Source organism: Emys orbicularis, chromosome 12 (genome assembly GCF_028017835.1).
Source record: "Emys orbicularis isolate rEmyOrb1 chromosome 12, rEmyOrb1.hap1, whole genome shotgun sequence".
Taxonomy (NCBI): Eukaryota; Metazoa; Chordata; order Testudines; family Emydidae; genus Emys; species Emys orbicularis.
In genome coordinates, this window is record NC_088694.1 from 30,609,063 (window position 1) to 30,628,334 (window position 19,272).

The 19,272-nt window shown below is 44.2% G+C and overlaps 1 protein-coding gene across 1 annotated transcript in view; it reads right to left on the reverse strand.

The window, feature by feature from the left end:
* SAMHD1 (SAM and HD domain containing deoxynucleoside triphosphate triphosphohydrolase 1) overlaps positions 1–19,272 on the reverse strand; it is an 82,636-nt gene that overhangs the window by 40,463 nt on the left and 22,901 nt on the right. The window contains exons 3-9 of the mRNA XM_065414910.1: positions 13,062–13,134; positions 12,275–12,435; positions 10,873–10,988; positions 8,584–8,654; positions 7,511–7,666; positions 5,559–5,659; positions 5,322–5,430 (exon numbers count right to left, since the gene is read on the reverse strand). Coding sequence (XP_065270982.1) covers positions 5,322–5,430; positions 5,559–5,659; positions 7,511–7,666; positions 8,584–8,654; positions 10,873–10,988; positions 12,275–12,435; positions 13,062–13,134 — 787 coding nt within the window. The remainder of the gene's footprint in view (positions 1–5,321; positions 5,431–5,558; positions 5,660–7,510; positions 7,667–8,583; positions 8,655–10,872; positions 10,989–12,274; positions 12,436–13,061; positions 13,135–19,272) is intronic.

The following is a 19,272-nucleotide window of genomic DNA, read 5'->3' on the forward strand; positions in this document are numbered from 1 at the left end:
GATGGCCAAGTCCTGCCCTGGAGCAGAATCGGGGGCATTTGGAGTTTCGTGAGGTTGCAAAGAGGTCTATCATTGGGAGCCCCCACAATTGGAAGATTTCTTGGATGCCCCACGTGTTCAGCTCCCATTCGTGGTCTTGATAGAACCTCCTGCTCAGAGCATCTGCCATGTTGTTTTGGCAGCCAGGTAAGTACCATGCTATCACGTGGACGTTGTGTTTGATGCACCATTCCCAGTGGTGCATGGCTTCCATGCATAGGGAATGTGATCGTGCTCCCCCTTGTCTGTTTATGTAGAACATACTGGTGACATTGTCCATGAGGATCTGTAACATTTTGTTTCAGATCAATGGCAGGAAGTGTGAGCAGGCATTGCGAACCGTGCAAAGTTCCAGCAGATTGATATGAAGTTGGGACTCTGCTGTAGACTAGCAGGCCTGAACAGAATGCGTTTGTAGGTTTGCCCCCCAGCCTAGGAGGGACATGTCCGTAGTAATGGTAATGGCAGGCGGATTCTGTATGAAGGGCATTCCAGTGCAGATGTTGTCTGGGTTGGTCCACCATAACAGGGAATCCTTGACAGCATTGGGCATGGTGAGGAGTTTGTGCATGCTGTGCCTGTGAGGGACGTACTGTGTCCGTAGCCAGGCTTGAAGATAGCACATGTGTAACCTTGCATGATGGACGACACAGGTCGTAGCGGCCATGTGGCCTAGAAGCTGTAGGCACATCCTGGCAGAAACCTGCGGTCTGTTCCATGCTGCTGAGACTAAGGTAGCTAGAGTCTGAAAGCATTTTATTGGAAGGTGTCTCGGGGCTGGACTCACCGGTGCGGCGCTGCCTGTTGGACGTCCTGGGAATTGGCTCTTCGACCGAGGAGCGCCCTCTGCAGGCCGGTCTCCCGCTTGCCGCTAGGCCCGAGTCCCTCCTGGACCCCGGTGCTCCTCTCATGCCGGGGTGCTGCCCCCTGGTGCTGCCCCTCTCTGGGGAACCCCCACCCTCTATCCCCACCTCGCCTCAATCTATGGCCACTGCCAGTCATCACCTACCCCCCATTCCCTGGTGCAGACTGCAGCGTAAGTGCCACTCATCACCGGCAAAGGGGGTTTGGACCTGCTGCCTCTGCCTACCCTTGGGCTGCCCTCTGCAACCCCAGTACCCTTCTTTGGCCTTTAACAAGGCCTGCAGCCTGGGGGTTTTCCAGGCTGGAACTCCCCCGCCCTGCTCCACTCTAGGTATCTTTTGTCACCTCCCAGGCAGCCAGGCCCTTCTCCCTCAAGAAGCTAGAGAGAGAGACTGTCTCTGGCTTCTGGCCCCAGCCCTCTTATAAGGGCCACCTGGGCCCTCATTAAGCCAGCCGTGGCCTGATTGGGGCGTGGCCCCCAGCTGAGGCCGCTTCCCCCAATCAGCCCCGCTTTTCCTTCCCTGCCACAGCCCTCTCCCCAGGCTGTTTTAAGCCTTTTAAGGCAGGAGTGGGTGACCACCCAGCTACAGAAGGGAAGAAGTTGCTTCGAGGGAGTGGAGGTCCGCCCCAATGAATCTGAGGCGCTGGACTGGTGTTAGGGTTGACTTTTGAAAGTTTATTTGAAGACCTAAGGAGGTAAAGAGATGGATTGTAAGTTGGGTGGTCTGTATGGCTGTCTGCAGTGTTAGTGCTTTCAGCAGGCAGTCGTTCAAGTACGGGAATATCATTATGCCCTCTCTGCGTAGGTGTGCTGATACTATGGCGAGTACTTTGAAAAATACCGTCGGCGCAGTGGAAAGGCCAAAGGGTAGGACTTTGTACTGAAAATAGTCCTGTGCTATTGTAAATCGCAGAAATTTCCGATGCGATGGGTGAATGGATGTGTGAAAATACATGTCCTGGAGGTCAAGGGCTGAGAAGCAGTCCTCCCTCTCTAATGCTGGGATTATGGTGCTTAGCGTGAACATTTTGAATCTTTGTATTTTTATAAATTTGTTTGAGTCACCTTAAGTCTAGAATAGGTCTCCAACCTCCTGTCTTTTTCTGCATGAGGCAGTAGTAAGAATAGAATCCTTTCCCTCTGTACTCGGCTGGTACGGATTCCACAGCTCCCAGGGATATAAGATGGAAGGGGGATGGGTAGGGGGTTTGGAGGTAAGGGGGATGGAGTAACCAGTTTTGATTATTTCCAATACCCGTCTGTCCTTGGTGATGGAATTCCAGATGGGGTAAAATGGGATTAGGCGATCTCCAAAGATTTTGCCATTGGGAGATGGTGCCAGCATTGAGCACGATGGGGTTCTCGAGCCCTCGACCAAGACTTCAAATCTGCTGTCTGGAGGTTGATGGCTGGGAAGCAGTAGTCGAGAAGGCAGATTGCCTTCTCCTGGGTGTTTCTGTCTGCGGCTCTGCTGGTCGTAGAACCTGTTGCGCTGAGTGTATGAAGGGGTTCGGAATCGCTGCTGAGTTTGGTAATTGGTTTGTCGTCTCTTGTTCCTAGGTGTGTGGATACCTAGGGATCGTAAAGTGGCCCCGGAGTCTTTCAGTGTGTGTAATGACTCGTCCGTCTTTTCCGCGAAGAGCTTGGCACCTTCAAACAGTATGTCCTCTACAATGGACTGTACTGGCTTTGGAAAGCCAGACAGGTAAAGCCAGGAAGCTCTCCTCATAACGACCGCTATGGCTACGGATCTTGCTGTGGAATCAGCAGAGTCGAGGGCGGCTTGAAGCGCTGTTCTAGTGATAAGGTGACCCTCCATAATGATGGCTTTGTACTGCTCTCTTCAGGAATAAAGTTTGTAAATTCAGAAAGGCTGGCGTAGTTATTGTGATCGTATTTTACCAACAGGGCCTCATAATTGGCAATTCTCAATTGCAACGTTGCAGCTGAGTATGCTTTGCGACCGAACAGATCAAGTCGTTTCCAGTCTTTATCGTATGGGGTATTCCTATAGTGTTGTTGCTTGCCCCTTTTATTTACTGCATCTATAACCAACGAATTTGGTACTGGATGTGAGAAGAGAAATTCAGTGCCTTTGGCTGTTACCTAATATTTCTTATCAGATCTTTTACAGGTAGGTGGAATCGCTGCTGGGGTTTGCCAGAGTAATTTGACAGGATCCATAATCACCTCATTCACAGGGAGGGCGATTTTGGATGAAGTGGACGTATGTAGTATGTCCACTAACTTGTGGCGCAATTCCTGGACCTCTTCCAGAGAAATGTCAAGGGAACCCACCACTCTCTTGTAGAGAGCCTGAAACTGCCTGAAATCCTCCGTTGTGATAGGAGACATAATTGTGTCACCCAGCGAGAAAGAGGAAAAATGAGTGTCAGCTATGACATCTGGGTCTGAAAATTCCTCCTGTTCTTTGGTCCCCTGTTCAGGGACACTAGGAGGTGCGTGTGAAGGCAGCATAGGTGGTTGGTGTGCACCAATTGTGGGCAGAGTGTTGGGTATTCACTGCTGCTGTTGTTGGTATGGTTCCCACGGTTGCCAGAATGGCCGTTGTGGTTGGAATGGCATAGGAGGCATCCAAGGCTGGCTGAACCAGGGTTGGTTTGTAAAGTTTGCAGGGAAGCCAGTGGCTGGTGGTGCCGGTGTGGCAGGACTAAATTACAGGAAATGAATGTCGAGGCGAGCCTATCATATCCTCTTCTCCTTCGTCCTCCCCACTATAGCAGTGTGTTGACAACTGTGGAGAGCTGGGCTGGGAAAGAGCCCTGTGTATCAAGGCGCCATCGGTACTGAGGAGGGGGGACTGAGGTACCGATGAGATAGGTAAGTCTCTGTGGTGCAGGAGTTGCTGTGATGAGGCAGGGTCGGTACCGGTGTGACGGGGAACACGGTACCGTATGCTGGATTGTACTCACAGGTGTCTGGCTGAAATTCATAATGCCGACAGTAGGTGGCAGCATGAGTGTTGAAATGCTCAGTGCCGAGGGTTTACTGGCTGTTGTAGGTGCCGAGACGTGGGGTTTAACTTTCCCCTTAGCACTTGCGACAGAGCTCGAGTGTTTAAGGAGCTCTATGCTTTTTGGCATCGTCAGTGCCGGTGCTGTCGGTACTGGGAGTGCTTTGGGCACCCAGGAATGTGTGGGTGCTGGGTTTTGGCACTAGGGAACTGGCTGAGGCTTTTGACATTGGTAAGGAATTCATCATGTGGGCAAAGGTGGAAATGACTATATTTGGGGAGGGAAGGGCTTGAACTACTAGTTCTCTTCTCAGCCATGAACAATCAAAACTTGTGTTTCTAAAAGTGAAATCTTAGATTCAAGAAGTTCGGCAGCACAAGTAGATTTCGCAAGTTACATAGCTCAAGCATGGTAGAATACATATGGCCCTGAGAATAACTAGTTGAAAGGAATTGCTGAGAGTGGTTGGAATCCTTGCTGGATCCCTGAACCTAGAAAGTCAAGGAGAAATACCACTCCCTCAGACAAGGCATAATTTGGCAGGAAAGGGGATGTCTGTTTCCCAGCTACTCTTGTTCACAAAGCTGTGCTACTTGTAGCAATGCTGGGAAAGAGACAAGAAAGTAGCAACTGGTGGATGGCTTCCAACCTACCCTCTATCTTCAAGACTGGTTGGCTATGATTTTAATCCCATCCAAAAGCCAACTCACCAACTGCTTTCCATGGTACTAGATATAAGGGTGACTGGCTGGCTGGCAGTGTGAGATGTACAGACCACCCCAAGGGCTCCAGCTTCTCAGTCAGACCTCTTTAAAGTACTGCTACGCATCCAGCCCTTTCCCCCCATGAGAAGAGTGGCAGCGGGAGCTGCTCCTACCCCTCCCACCTGGTGGTACTTTTGACAGCATCTCCTGGGGCAGTGACTACTTCCTCCCGGCTCCCATTCCTGCTAAGCACCCGACCTAAGACAGCAGTTTATCCATTTTTGGTTCATGACTCAAAGCAGCCAAAAAATTCACACTGTGGCATCACTTTGTGTGTCCTCAGGGGCATGGGGTGGGATGCTAATGCTGGAGGCACCTCCCCCCGTCCCTGCATTGTGCTCAGCTCCAGGTCTGTGCACTCACTTTACTACAAAAGGCTCTGAAGGAAATGTTGGAAGCAACAAGAGAAAGGGGAGGGAATGAGCTGCTTCTTCAATTCCTTGCCCAGCTTCCTCAGGCTCCCATCAACCCAGGGATTCTTGCTGCTTTCCTTTCTCCACAAGTACGCTAGCAAACCCACCCGGCTCCTTCATGCAACCCACTTCAGGGCTGCATTCCATTAGCTGAGCAGCACTGACCTCATGTTCATTTCATTACAGGTTATGCTTTTCAATCTGCTGCTACAAGGGTATAATACTTCACAAGTTAACATCCTCTGTTCTCCCCCATGCAGTTTACCTTGTCACGGGTACAGATATGCTTCTTGTTTTTCACTTCACAGACCCGAGCGAATTTAAGGAAGCGCTTATAATCAAAATTATTCTGGATTCCTAAGTGATGGCAATCCCTAAAAGTATTCCAGAGAGAATGAATTAAAAGCATTCAATAATGAAATTTTACTTACAGTAAAAGCAGCAGCATTGGACAATTTTTTTTTTAGGATTATAATAAAAGTAAAATCAGGAAGATTTGTACCTGGCAAAGTAATCCCATTTGTCAACATCGATGCCATTTCTTTTGTTAGCCACTATCTCATAAAGGAAGCTTTTCTCTTCTGGTCGACCACGGTATGGCCACTGGAAAACCAGAACAGCTTATTCAGAATAGGTTAACTCACGGGCAGCAGCAATTTCAGAATGCGTTTATAGACGTCAGAAATACATTTTGATTTTGCACATGACAGTATGGATAAATACATCAAAACTACTGATTTAATGAAGAAAATCTGACAAAAAGAAATAACTAACTTTCAGAAACCGAGCTTGCGACATTAGTATCTAGAGCTGGTGTTTAAGCAGCAAACTCCCCTAACATGATTAAATGGGTACAAGAGTGCTTAATTTGCAAGTTATACTGGAATTAAGGAAAATCTGCAGCTTTAAGCCACTTGATAGAAGTTTATAGTGATGACAGTTTGTGTCCCCGCTGGCTCCTCCAAGCTCTGACACAAGCTGCCAACCATAAGAAGAGGAGAGAGATTCTCTCTGTACTGTTCAAATGCCAGGGATGACTATTTTGGAAAATTTGCACCCTTCAGTCTAGGGCCAGATGCACTCAAGAAGTCAGCCATTACCAAGCACTGGAAAAAAAAATCAGAGAATGTCAGTTATTGTAAGATGCACGGTTCACGTGTATTAGTATTTCTTGTGAGTTTAACCAAATATTATCCTTCATGGCAACTTTAAAATTCCGTAACGAGATCCTGAAAAAAGGAAATGCAACTAAAAAATGTTTTGCTTTTATGTTGTCTATTTATCAGTCTGTTTTTTCTATTTAGAACATAAGCTCTGTGGGGCATGCACCAGTGTCTGTATACTGCCTATTACCAAGGGAATCCTGATCTTGATGGTGGCCTCTAAGAATTACTGTAATACAAATAATTATCTGTAAACGCCAATGTTTGTCACGACAAAGCTGAATCTTTGAATTCTATTTTGTATCAAGCTGTCAAGATAGAGGCTTTCCATTTATCGTATATGTTTTTTGTGTAAGCCTTTGTAATTTGCTGCAGTGATTGGTATCTCCCCTACTAGAACAGTTTCCCTTTAAAGGAACAGTCTGGTCATCAGAGAAGCATGCTGGTAGGATGTCTAGATTCTAGTTTCAGCTCTGCCAATGACTGAATGTATAACTTTGGGCAAGTCACTCAACATCTGTACTTCTGTGTCTTCATCTGCATAACAGGATAAGGCTTGGCTGTTTCGCTGGGTTATGAAGATTAATAATTGTAAACTCTCCCTCCTTGCCTAATTCGATCACATCACTCCCTTCTTTGAATCCCTCCACTGGCTCCCCAATCACCATTTCATCAAGTTTCCTTTTGGTCACCACATTCAAGATTTTACACAATTCTGCCCCTTGCTCTGGTCAAGCGTCCTCTGCTTTAGTACTTCCAGCCTTGTTCACCTGTTTGTCAGCCTCTTGCTGAATCACCTCCTTGTGGCTCCCTATGCATGACAGAACTCCAAGCTCATCAAGGCCCCTACCTTGTCCACATGTAAGTTCCCATTAAAGACCCAATTCAACAAAGTTGTTTACCATGAACAAGTTGACTTGTATACAAAAACTGTCTCATTTCCTTTCCCTGTAGCTGTCTACTTATCAATCTGGCCTTAGATTTTCAGCTTCTTGGAGCAGGGACTGTACTTCTTGAAGGCTTGAGTGCCTAGCATATCAGTGAATCCACCAACCGCTAACAATCCACAAACAACAATGCACTCTGCACTTTGAGATGCTTGGATGGAACATGCTCAAAGTAACGTTATGACAACTTTTCACACTGACCTCCTAACTTTAGTGCCTGGAAGTGTCCCAGAAACTACACAGATAGAGCTTAAAACGAGAATAGCAGCAAAAATGATATTTTTATTTCACTTAAATTGAAGAGCATTTAAAATAACTTCCACAGAAGCAGCGAACTGACTTACCAAACCCCGACATGGGGTTGTATCTAGGGGTCCTCCTATTTGTTCTTTGATGAAGTCCATATCTTCTTTCAGGACAAAACCATAATCTTCCATGACTTTTTCTAGCCCATTGGAAGTAATCAGGTGTTCAAACATCTGAACAGAAGCAGTTTCATGCTGCAGAAAGTATGTATAAATGTTACTTTATCAAAACACACAAGCTGCTATCAGATTTAGCCAAAGTCAAATGTCTGAGCTGGGAATAGACTAACTTCAAGTACCTGTTCTAGCCACTGGACCAGGCTGTCTTCAAGAAATGCAAAAAGTTAAGGTTCTCATACCAATGTCAACTTGTCCACGGTGCATGTATGTCAAATTTTGACTATTGGGCTGTTAAGCATGTATTTTAATATCCAGGAGGTTCAATGCTGGGAAAGTTACTATACTAAGAAAGGTAATTTTGATATTGACCATCTTCATTTTCCGTTAGCTTAATTTTCCATTTCTCATGTATTAGCACAATGAGGGTTGCAGAGAATATAGGGAAACATTTTTGTTACATTTAAAAAAAAATTCCAAACAGTACTAGAAAACCTTTCAATTTTAAAAAATTGAAATCTAAATTTTGAACATACTTTTACCTTTTTATATTAGATTTCTGTCTACAGTTAATATTTTATGCCTATAAAATCTGGGATGTGGGCAAAGCTACCCCATATATATTAAGGGACTATGCCAACTTGGAACTGCCCCCAATGCTCCTCTCAGTCCCTCTTGCCCCAGGCTCACGTGAGGAACGAACGGCCAGGAGTATGTGCAAAGAAAAGGAAAATTCCTTCTGCTCCTTCCCAGCTTGGATATTATGAGACAGAATAAAAACACCCAGGGTATCACCATGATTGGAAGAGAGAAAGCTTTTTTGAAATTTAATCAAGGTAAATATGCTTGTCACTCAGATTAGAACACCACTGTCTGCTCACAAAAGCAGGCACTATTGGCTGCTCATATATTTAAAGGTGAATTACCTTTTCCTTTCAAAAAATATTTAAGAGGCATATTTCACTTGCATATTGTTCTCGGTGTAAAATACTTGCCTTCCATTTCAGATCTGGGCGAGCAAGTGGAATAAATCTTCCATCAAACATGTGTGAAAATGGTCCATGACCTTAAAAATAAGAGTGTACAGGCTTAATCTGAAACATGTTTGTCAGCAAAAATGTAAGTAGGAACTGTGTGAATTTGTATTCTCTCATTTCATTGTACTGCTCTTCACAGAATGGGAGAATAAGATTCAAATGCAGTAAGTACACTATATGAACACAGACGTTGGAGTAAGAATGGATACAGCAATTTTACAGGGACTGTTCTTCAGATAGGAGATTAAACTAAAGGTCCTTCTGTCCATCTTCATCTTCTCTCCCTTCTGTCCAAGTGGAAATCAAAGATCCTAGCACACTTTCCAAGAAGCGTCAGGAAAACTGCAGTGTTCTGGCTAATCACTGCTTCAACTCAATAAACCCAGAGCTAATATCCAGTGCTGCACGTGAGCTCCAGTACTGCTGAGCACAGAGGAGGTGCTCTGTGTCAGCAATGCAGTGGATGAGCAGCGTAAAATTTAAAGATGTATTAAACATCTGGAAAGCAATTAATAGTTATTACTTTTTGGGGGAGGGATAGCTCAGTGGTTTGAGCATTGGCCTGCTAAACCCAGGGCTGAGAGTTCAATCCTTGAGGGGGCCACTTAAGGATCTGGGGCAAAATCAGTACTTGGTCCTGCTAGTGAAGGCAGGGGGCTGGACTCGATGACCTTTCAAGGTCCCTTCCAGTTCTAGGATATAATAATATATGGAGATATACCTATTAATTAATTATTATTATTAAACACTTTCACTTTGAAATGTTACTAGATAAGTCAGAAGGGATATAGAATGTTGTAGCTATGTTGATCCCAGAATATTAAGACAGACAAGGTGAGTGAGGTAATATCTTTTATTGGACCAACTTCTGTTGGTGAGAGAGACAAGCTTTTGAGCTTACACATAGCTCTTCTTCAGGTCACTTCAGAGCTCTGTGTAAGCTCAAAAGTTTGTCTCGCTTATCAACAGAGGTTGATCAAATAAAAGATATTACCTCCCACCATGTCTCTCTGAAGGGATAGAGACATTCAAACCATCCATGGAAGAATCACACATACCAAATTTCAATAATAATTTGAAGGGGTGGACAGTGACCCAGTGTGACATACCAGGGTACAATTCAAACCAGTGGGGAGCTGTGTCACCTCTGCCCTGCAACCTTGGGTGCCTTACAATACCTTACTGGTAGTAGCTCCCACCTAGACAACTCACAAACAGCCTTCCAGAAACACCCTCAGTGTCTGTGTGTAACTTCAGCTTGCCAGTTACACCCTGGCTCTCACCAGCTTTGTTTATACTGCACGGTGACACCAACACTCTCCCAGGCCCAGATTTTTACCCAAACATGTATGGTTGTACTGCCCAGCCCTCTCCTGGGCAGTACAAATATATTAAGTTTGTTACTCTTTTAAGGGAATAATATGCCAATTTATTACTTTAAATAGAGTTACCCAGACACTTCAACTTAAACACTGTGATTAGATAAAACAATAAAAAAAGTGTATTAACTACAAAGAGATAGATTTTAAGAGTACAAGTAATAAGACATAAAAGTCAGAAATGGTTAAAAGAAAAATAAAGACAAAATGCTTACTAGTGCCTAACAAACTATATTAGATTCAAGCAAAACTTCTCATTACATGTTCCAGCAAGGTTACTGACCAAACTCTTCAGGTCAGGACCTCTCCCCTTCCCTGAGTCCAATGGCTATTTTCCTTTGTCTTCTTAGGTGTGATGCCAGAGACAGACAGAGGGAGGGTGTCTTGGGGTGTTTTCCCTTGCTTTTTATAGTTGCAATTACCCTCTTGAAAAACATTTCCAGCTGAGAACCAAGAGACAAAATGTCTATGTGGAATGATGATCCCTGCTCTTTCCCCCCCCCCACCTGTTTGAGCTTCCTTTGTTTTCCCTTCCTGCTTGGAGTCTCTGTTTACTGCTTAAATGCAAATTAAGGCAAGCACACATTCCTTTGTTTAGGACAGACCTATTTGCCAACTTCTGCTTGGACAGGGCTGTGTGGTTTGGAACAGGTCTTAACAACATCATACAGGTGAATCTTATAACTTCACATACAGCATTACCACACATTTTATTAGGACAATACTGAGAAGCAAATTATGAGTTTTTAAATCATACCCACATACCTTGTACGAAGATATAGCATGTAGGGAATGAATACATGGATGCATTCCGTCACACCCAGCAACCACTTAAGCTACCAAACAATTGTTCTAAAGAGCAGCTTACCCAAATCGTGACAAAGTCCAGCAATCTGAACACAGAGAATATCTCGCTGGTTTATTTCCAACTCTGGCTGTCTTTCGTGTAATGCCCGGACCAGACATCCTGCCAGATAGCCTACCCTGTTCCAGACAGAAAATATGAGACAAAGTTAATAATTTGAGGTTTAGTAAACAAACAAGAGAAATTGCCAATTCAATTCTGCCTTGGCTATTGTAAACCATAGCTCTAGTGCAGTAGAGAGCAGCAACAGATGCTCAAAACCTAAACTTCAGTCCAGTTATGGAAGCTAGCTACTTCCCTTTTTAAAACCTACACCATGGAAAAAAGTATTTGAAGGAAACAAGCAACAGATTTCACATCCAAGGAGTCCTTACCTCAAGAATTCCATCCCGACCTCATAAGAATACACTTTGATTACAGTAATCTCCTCTTTGGACTTTATTCTCCCCTCTTTCCACTTTACTCAGTCAAAATTTCTGCTACCAAAGTCATCTTCCTCTTGTAACTCCAACTCAAACCCTTTCAATGGCTTCCGTCGCCTACCACAAAGTCAAAGTCCTTTTCCTCATTTTCAAGTCCCTGCACAAGCTTGCTCCTGCTTGGATCACTGCCCTTATTTCCTTCAACTCCTCCAACCTCCAGAGACACACTGGAATTGTTTACACCAGTCCATCCAATCCAGTACCCGGACGATGGCCAGTAACCAGATGCCTCAGAGGATGCACCAATAAATAAATAAATAAATAAATAAATAAATCGCTGTGGACAACTAGGGAATAACCTGATTATGGAAGTTCCTTCCTAACACAAATCAGTTATTGATTGGCTTATGCCCTGGAGCATGAGTTTATATCCCTTATTTTGAATCCTATTTTATGCAACTGTAGACGTTCTCATTATCCACAGGAATACCTAACCATTTTTTAATTCTTCTGACCTCTTGGCCCTAATTATATATTGCGGCAATGAGTTTCATAGGTTAATTATGCATTATAGAAGAATATTTCTTTTTATCAACTTTACATTCGTTATTCAATCTCATTGAATGACCCCTTATTCTTGTTATGAAAAAAGGGAAGGATTAATGCATGATCTACCTTCTCTACATATTATATTATTACCTCTATCATATCCTCATCTCTAAACTGAAGTACCACCATCTTTTCACTCTCAGACAGAAGTTTCTCAAAGCCTATAGTAATTTTTGTTGCCCACCTCTAGAAACAAACCTCAAGTAACAATTCAGACAGTGTATACTCATTGTCTAAAATGCTAGTTTTAAGTTCCAACTAGACACAATACACCAGACCAGCCTTACAGTCACTCCAGATTGGTGGAAAGGAAGATAACCTTGGCAGAGAAATCAAAATGGAGGAGATTTATATGCACGAGAATATTGCCTTACCCCAAGGAGTGTTCAAAGCGGTTGTGCGATGCTCCTGGGAAAACATAGTAAGTGCCTCCCAGCTGTTTTATATATCGCAGGCGTTGAAACTGAGGAGTGTCAATGATTCGAACGAGGAGAGGATGTATTTCAATATGGCCGTGAATAGGATCATTAAAAACCTAGAAAATTTCAAACACCATTGAAACTAAAAAGGTTTAAAAATATGACCCCAACAGGGCAGGCAGACTCCCTCCCCCAGCATCAAGGACCGAGGGTAGCCCTACCCAAGGGGGAAGAGAGTAAGAAACCTGCAGGGGTTGAGAGGGGCTGGGGCTCAGAGTGAGGCGCAAACTCCGACCCCTTCCCCACCACCTTCCCGGGCCACTAGCAGGGCCCTCGGTGCCCCAAGAGCAGGGGCAAGAGGTGGCATCTTAGCCCCCTGCCAAGAAAAGCGTGGAACGCACCATACCAACATCGGCCATTTTGTCACATAATACTAAATGGGGAGCTGCAAGAAGCTATTTCACTGATTGGAAAGGACTCAGCTGCACAACACCATTGCAAGTATAGAAACGTGCCCAGATATGTTAAGCAGAGATTCTATTTTTATCTTCCTTTGCCTACTTTTATATCACGTAAATATAATTATTCCAACAACACATTACCTTGAGATTCTTTATGTAAATACAATTAAAACAGTTCCTCAAATGACACTGGGGGGGGAATTCAAGTCCCATCTTCAAAGTAGGAATAAAATCCTGAGAGTTTAGATCTTCGTTCCAGATCAACATGACATTACACTTACCTTCATTATATCAGCACGATTTTGATCTAGTTTTTGCAGGCAAACAATCAATTTCAATCTCAAGTCCAAGGGTCTGGAAATATCAAGAAGATTTGAAAATTACTATAAATTGGAAAGCAAAATAACTAACACTAATTTAACTATTTACGAAGCTGCTTATATAAATTCATTATTTTTTTACCACATTTGCTGTAGTAATACGAAATAGCAATATGCACTTCTATTATGGCTTTCAGGAAAGCATCTCAAACAGTTTTAAAAACATTCATTTATAAAAGCTAGCACCTCACTGAGGTTAAGATAGGCAAGGAAAATAAACCACATGTATACCCATAAAAAAATGGTTTGCAAACAGTGAAGGTTGCTAAATCCACTTGTTCTACAACTCAAAACCATGAACACAAGGAAAATGAAGGTTACTTACCTGTAAACAGAGTTCTTCGAGATGAGCCTCTTCACATTCACTTCTGGGATCATGGCACCAATGCCATGAGCTTCCAGAACCTTCTCAAAAGCAGTCACCATTGGGGCCCACTCACCCCCTCCTGCTCCCTTGCATATTGAAAGGTTCTGAGTGTACAAAAGGGTGAGTGGCTCCAACCACCAGTCAGTTCCTTCCACTAATTCGGGAATTCTGAAGAAGTACGGAAGGTGGGCAGGGACTGTTAATAGGCAGAGGCTCATCTGAAAGAACTCTGATTACAGGGTATGTAACCTTCATTTCCTCAAGTGGCCTGTGTATATTCCCACTTGTGGGGATTTAGCAAGCAGTACAACCCTCAGGAAGGTGGGCTGAGGAGTTTTAGGTAAAAAAGCACAGCAGCACTGTCAAAGAAAAATCAGCTCTGGATGCCAGGTCAAGAGTGAATAGAAGTGACTGATCTTGCTCTCCCAAAAGAAGTCTTAATGAAGGAAAAATTTTCCCAACACACACATATCAGTCATACAACATGATGTGATTAAGACAACATGACAGCATGCCATGGATGCTGCCTTTGTCCTGGATGAGGACTGAATTCCAGGAAGATAAAGCCCTGTCAGATCACGTTAGCTGTGATTGACATAGTGTGATAAATGGACAATCTTTGGACCTTGATGGATTGGCTCCTCAGTTAAGCTCCATTTCGCCAAGTGATGGGAGAAACTTGTAGATAAGCTCTGAATATGCAAATGTATGATTACGTTCAGGGAGACAGGTAAGGAGGCCCAGGAACATACAGACACTCCAGAGGTCTGAGAGAAATGGAAATCTCAGACACTTTAGACTGTTGGGACAGAGATGTGAGCAGGACCACTTGTTCAGTAAAAATGCAACTTGAAGGAGATAGTTACTGAGATACATGCCTAATGGCTAAGCTATCAAGAATGGCATCTTCATTTAAACAGTCTAAAACAACCACCAAGGACTTAATCAGGTCCACTGCCCAGATGAGAGATCTCTTTCAAGACACAGCAGGTTTAACTGATCACAAACTCTTGTTTTTCTGTTAGACCTCAGCATAACAATCAAGAAACTAAGCAATCTAGAGTCAAGGTGTTGACCAGAGAAACTATGAACCTCGGTGAAGATTCTTGCCTTCTCTCACAGGCAGTAGACCCAGCTGTTTGGAAAGCAGGACTTTATGGATATTAATAGCATACACCATGATACTGATGACAAAATTGCCCATCTCGAATCATAGCTAATGACATCAACTTGGTACCAATTGGACCAATATTCAAAAAACCTCGTAACAAGTTCCTGCTCTTGGTGTAGGAAGAAAGTGCAATATTGATGTTACGACTTGCTTGTCTTTGGATCAGAACCATACACAAGCAGAGTACCTCAAACCTTTTCCCAGGGATATTTACCCCACCTGTAGAACAAGATAATATACAATAGACCCCTTGCACTTGTACTACTGAGTGAAAAACTCTTTTCAAATATGCTATCAATACATCATTTTTCCTTGGTAGATGAGATATTGGAGACATCCAATGACGACACTGAACTGTATGAACAGGAAATTTCCTGGATACAACTGACTAGAGCAGAGGTTCTCAAACTTCATTGCACCGCGACCACTTTCCGAGCACAAAAATGACTACACAACCCCAGGAGGAGTGACCAAGACCTGAGCCTGCCCGAGCCCACCACCCCGGGCAGGGGGCCCAAAGCCAAAAGGCTTCAGCCCCAGGTGGGGGGGGCCTGTAACCTGAGCCCTGCCACTCAGGGCTGAAGCCTTTGGGCTTTGGCCCTGGCCCTGGGCATTGGGGTTGGGCTTCAGCCCCAGGCCCCAGCAAGTCTAATGCCAGCCCTGGCGACCTCATTAAAACGGGGTCGCGACCCACTTTGGGGTCCTGGACCCACAGTTTGAGAACAGCTGGACTAAAGCAAACCCCTCTTTGGTGGTCTGTGTAATACATTCCCATACTGTTGTCCATCAGAATTAAAACAGATTCAGATTTTATGAGGGGAGAAAAGCCATGCAAGTCAGAGAAACAGCTCTCAGCTCTGGTACCTTTATGTGGAGCCACATCTCCCACTGAGATCAAAAACCTTGGAGTGGATGGAAATCAAGGTGAATAATCCCTTATACCTTCTAGGACTATTACTGTATGTGGCAGGAAAATAAGGGAACTCCCTGGAGGACATGTTCTCCCCCATCTTACGAAATAAAGCATCTGAAATGTACTGAGACATTGTGGCTCAGGTGTTCCTAATGTCAATAAAAACTGGTAAAGTAATGAAGAGCCATGCTGAGGCCACAGATATAGCCTGGTATTAGAGCTATCATGTAACTGCACCAGTAAGGAAACTGTGCATTTTAGGAAAGTTTCGAGGTCTGGAATATATCAAGGCTTCAGTGACCACATGTCTTCTAAATAGTACGAAAATAGCCTTGTTTATGCAAATTATTAGGGGAGAACTATGTGGACACTCTATTGAGGTTCAGATCTACACACAAAGAGACACCCAACCATTCAGGAAGACTAATTATGACAGCCAGGAATTTAATGGAACACCTGCTGCCATAGAAAGACCAAGGGGTAAGGTACAGTTTAGTTTTATTGACAGAGGTCAACTCTGACTCCACAGGTATGTGTAAAGAGACAAACGTGACTAAGGTACAGAAGGGGACTCACTTCTGAAAATTAGAATTACTTTTTCACTTCTGAAAATTAGAAAGCGCTCTGTCTCTGGAACCCAGAGCCAAATACAATGAACCTCACTGTCCACATTATATGATAGGTAGCAAATCTCATTCACATTGTGGCCAGGAAACAAACCTCATACACCATTAGGTGTAGATGATGGCTGTCTCAATCATTAGGAGCAACTGTTCCTGCCAAGACTGGAGAAATCAAAGCTATGTATACTGAGACCTCATGAGATGCTGGGCCAAATGCTCCATTGAACCCATGTGGTCCTTGGTTCCAAAGAAGGCTTAGTAAAGCTAAGGATGAGTGCCCCTCTGTGTTTCTACTACACATAAAAGGGACTACCAAAGACACTACCCAAACCCAGACACTTTGTCTTCCATAATGGAGCCACCTGGAAAGTCTCCTGGCTTAGAACCACAAACTAATTATAACTGAAGGTAGGTAACCCAGAGACCAATAATATGCTAACAAAATTTCCTCCTATGAGAGATCAGAGGCACAGATCCATCAGCATGTTTATGATGTCTGATTCAAGGAATATCAAAGTGGTTCTCATAGCCTGTCATATCAAGCTCTAAATCTGAAATAGGACATACAGCACTTTGTATCTTCTCTGCAATGCGCCTTTTAATTCTCTGAAGGATTCCAGGTATCCTGTTGTCTTTGCATTCAAGGGTCTATAGGTGGTCCTTATTGGAGCATCAGATGAGGCCTGGGATTATTTCAAGCTGAAGTTGCACGAGCTGTCCGAGGCCTGTATCCCGAGAAAGGGGAAACGGTTAGTAGGCAGGAGAATTAGACCTAGCTGGATGAGCGGGCGTCTCAAAGGGGCGATTAAGAAAAAACAGAAAGCGTACAAAGAATGGAAGAGGGGAGAGATCGGCAAGGAAACCTACCTTATTGAGGTCAGAGCATGTAGGGATGCGGTGAGAAAGGCCAAAAGCCGTGTAGAGTTGGACCTCGCGAGGGGAATTAAATCCAATAGTAAGAGGTTTTATAGCCATATAAATAGGAAGAAAACAAAGAAAGAGGAAGTGGGACCGCTGAAGCATGTAGATGGAGTGGAGATTAAGGATAATCTAGGCATGGCACAATATCTAAATGAATATTTTGCGTCGGTCTTTAATAAGGCTAATGAAGGGCTTAGGAATAGAGAGAGCGGGACAGAGGGGAATAAAGGAGGGGCGATTGACATTACAGTATCAGAGGTGGAAGCCAAACTTGACCAGCTAAATGGGACTAAATCGGGCGGACCGGATGATCTTCATCCTAGAATACTGAAGGAGCTGGCGCGAGAAATTGCAAGCCCCTTGGCGATAATTTTTAATAAATCTGTAAACTCGGGGGTGGTACCGATGGACTGGAAAATAGCTAATGTGGTTCCTATTTTCAAGAAGGGGAAAAAAAGTGACCCGGGTAACTACAGGCCTGTTAGTTTAACTTCTGTAGTATGCAAGGTCTTGGAAAAAATTTTGAAGGAAAAAGTAGTTAAGGACCTTGAGGTGAATGGCAATTGGGACAAATTACAACATGGGTTTACGAAAGGAAGATCGTGCCAAACCAACTTGATCTCCTTCTTTGAGAAAGTAACAGACCTTCTAGATAAAGGAAATGCGGTGGATCTAATTTACCTCGATTTTAGTAAAGCGTTTGATACTGTGCCGCACGAGGAATTATTGGTTAAATTAGAAAAGATGGGGATCGATATAAAAATCCAGAGGTGGATAAAGAACTGGTTAAAGGGGAGACTGCAGCGGGTAGTACTGAAAGGTGAACTGTCGGGTTGGAGGGAGGTCACCAGTGGGGTTCCTCAAGGTTCGGTTTTGGGTCCGATTTTATTTAATCTATTCATTACTGACCTCGGAACCAAATGTAGGAGTGGGCTGATAAAGTTTGCGGATGACACAAAGTTGGGAGGTATTGCCAATTCGGAGAAGGATTGGGATATTCTGCAGGGAGACTTGGATGACCTTGTAAATTGGAGTAACAATAATAGGATGAGATTTAATAGTGAGAAGTGTAAGGTGATGCATTTAGGGATGACGAACAAGAATTTTAGTTATAAGTTAGGGACGCATAGGTTGGAAGTGACGGAGGAGGAGAAGGACCTCGGAGTCCTGGTTGATCGCAGGATGACTATGAGTCGGCAATGTGACGTGGCTGTGAAAAAAGCTAATGCGATCTTGGGATGCGTTAGGCGAGGTATTTCTAGTAGGGACAGGGAGGTGCTGCTTCCGTTATACAAGGCGCTGGTGAGACCTCATTTGGAGTACTGTGTGCAGTTCTGGTCTCCTATGTTTAAAAAGGATGAACTCAAACTGGAACGGGTACAGAGAAGGGCCACTAGGATGATCCGAGGAATGGAAAACCTTTCCTATGAAAGGAGACTCGAGGAGCTCGGTTTGTTTAGCCTAACCAAAAGAAGGCTGAGGGGGGATATGATTGCTCTCTTTAAATATATCAAAGGGATTAATACCAAGGAGGGAGAGGAATTATTTCAGCTCAGTAGTAATGTGGACACGAGAACGAATGGATATAAACTGGCCGTGGGGAAGTTTAGGCTTGAAATTAGACGAAGGTTTCTAACCGTCAGAGGGGTGAAATTTTGGAACAGCCTTCCGAGGGAAACGGTGGGGGCGAAAGACCTCTCTGGCTTCAAGATTAGGCTTGATAAGTTTATGGAGGGAATGGTTTGATGAGATAACGTGATTTTAGTCAATTAGGCATTAACGTGCCATCGCGGGTAAAATGAGGGTCCGGCTGTAGAATCTTGCCTGTATGCTCGGGGTTCTACTGATCGCCATATTTGGGGTCGGGAAGGAATTTTCCTCCAGGGTAGATTGGCAGAGGCCCTGGAGGTTTTTCGCCTTCCTCCGCAGCATAGGGCAGGGGTCGCAGGCTGGAAGATTCTGTTGTGGGTGGGTCAGCTTTTGTGGCCTGCATCATGCGGGAGGTCAGACTAGATGACCATATTGGTCCCTTCTGACCTTAAAGTCTACGAGTCTATGAGATGGATCCTGTGACACCATATCTCCTACAGAGGCTGTGTAGCAAAGAAGTCTTCAGA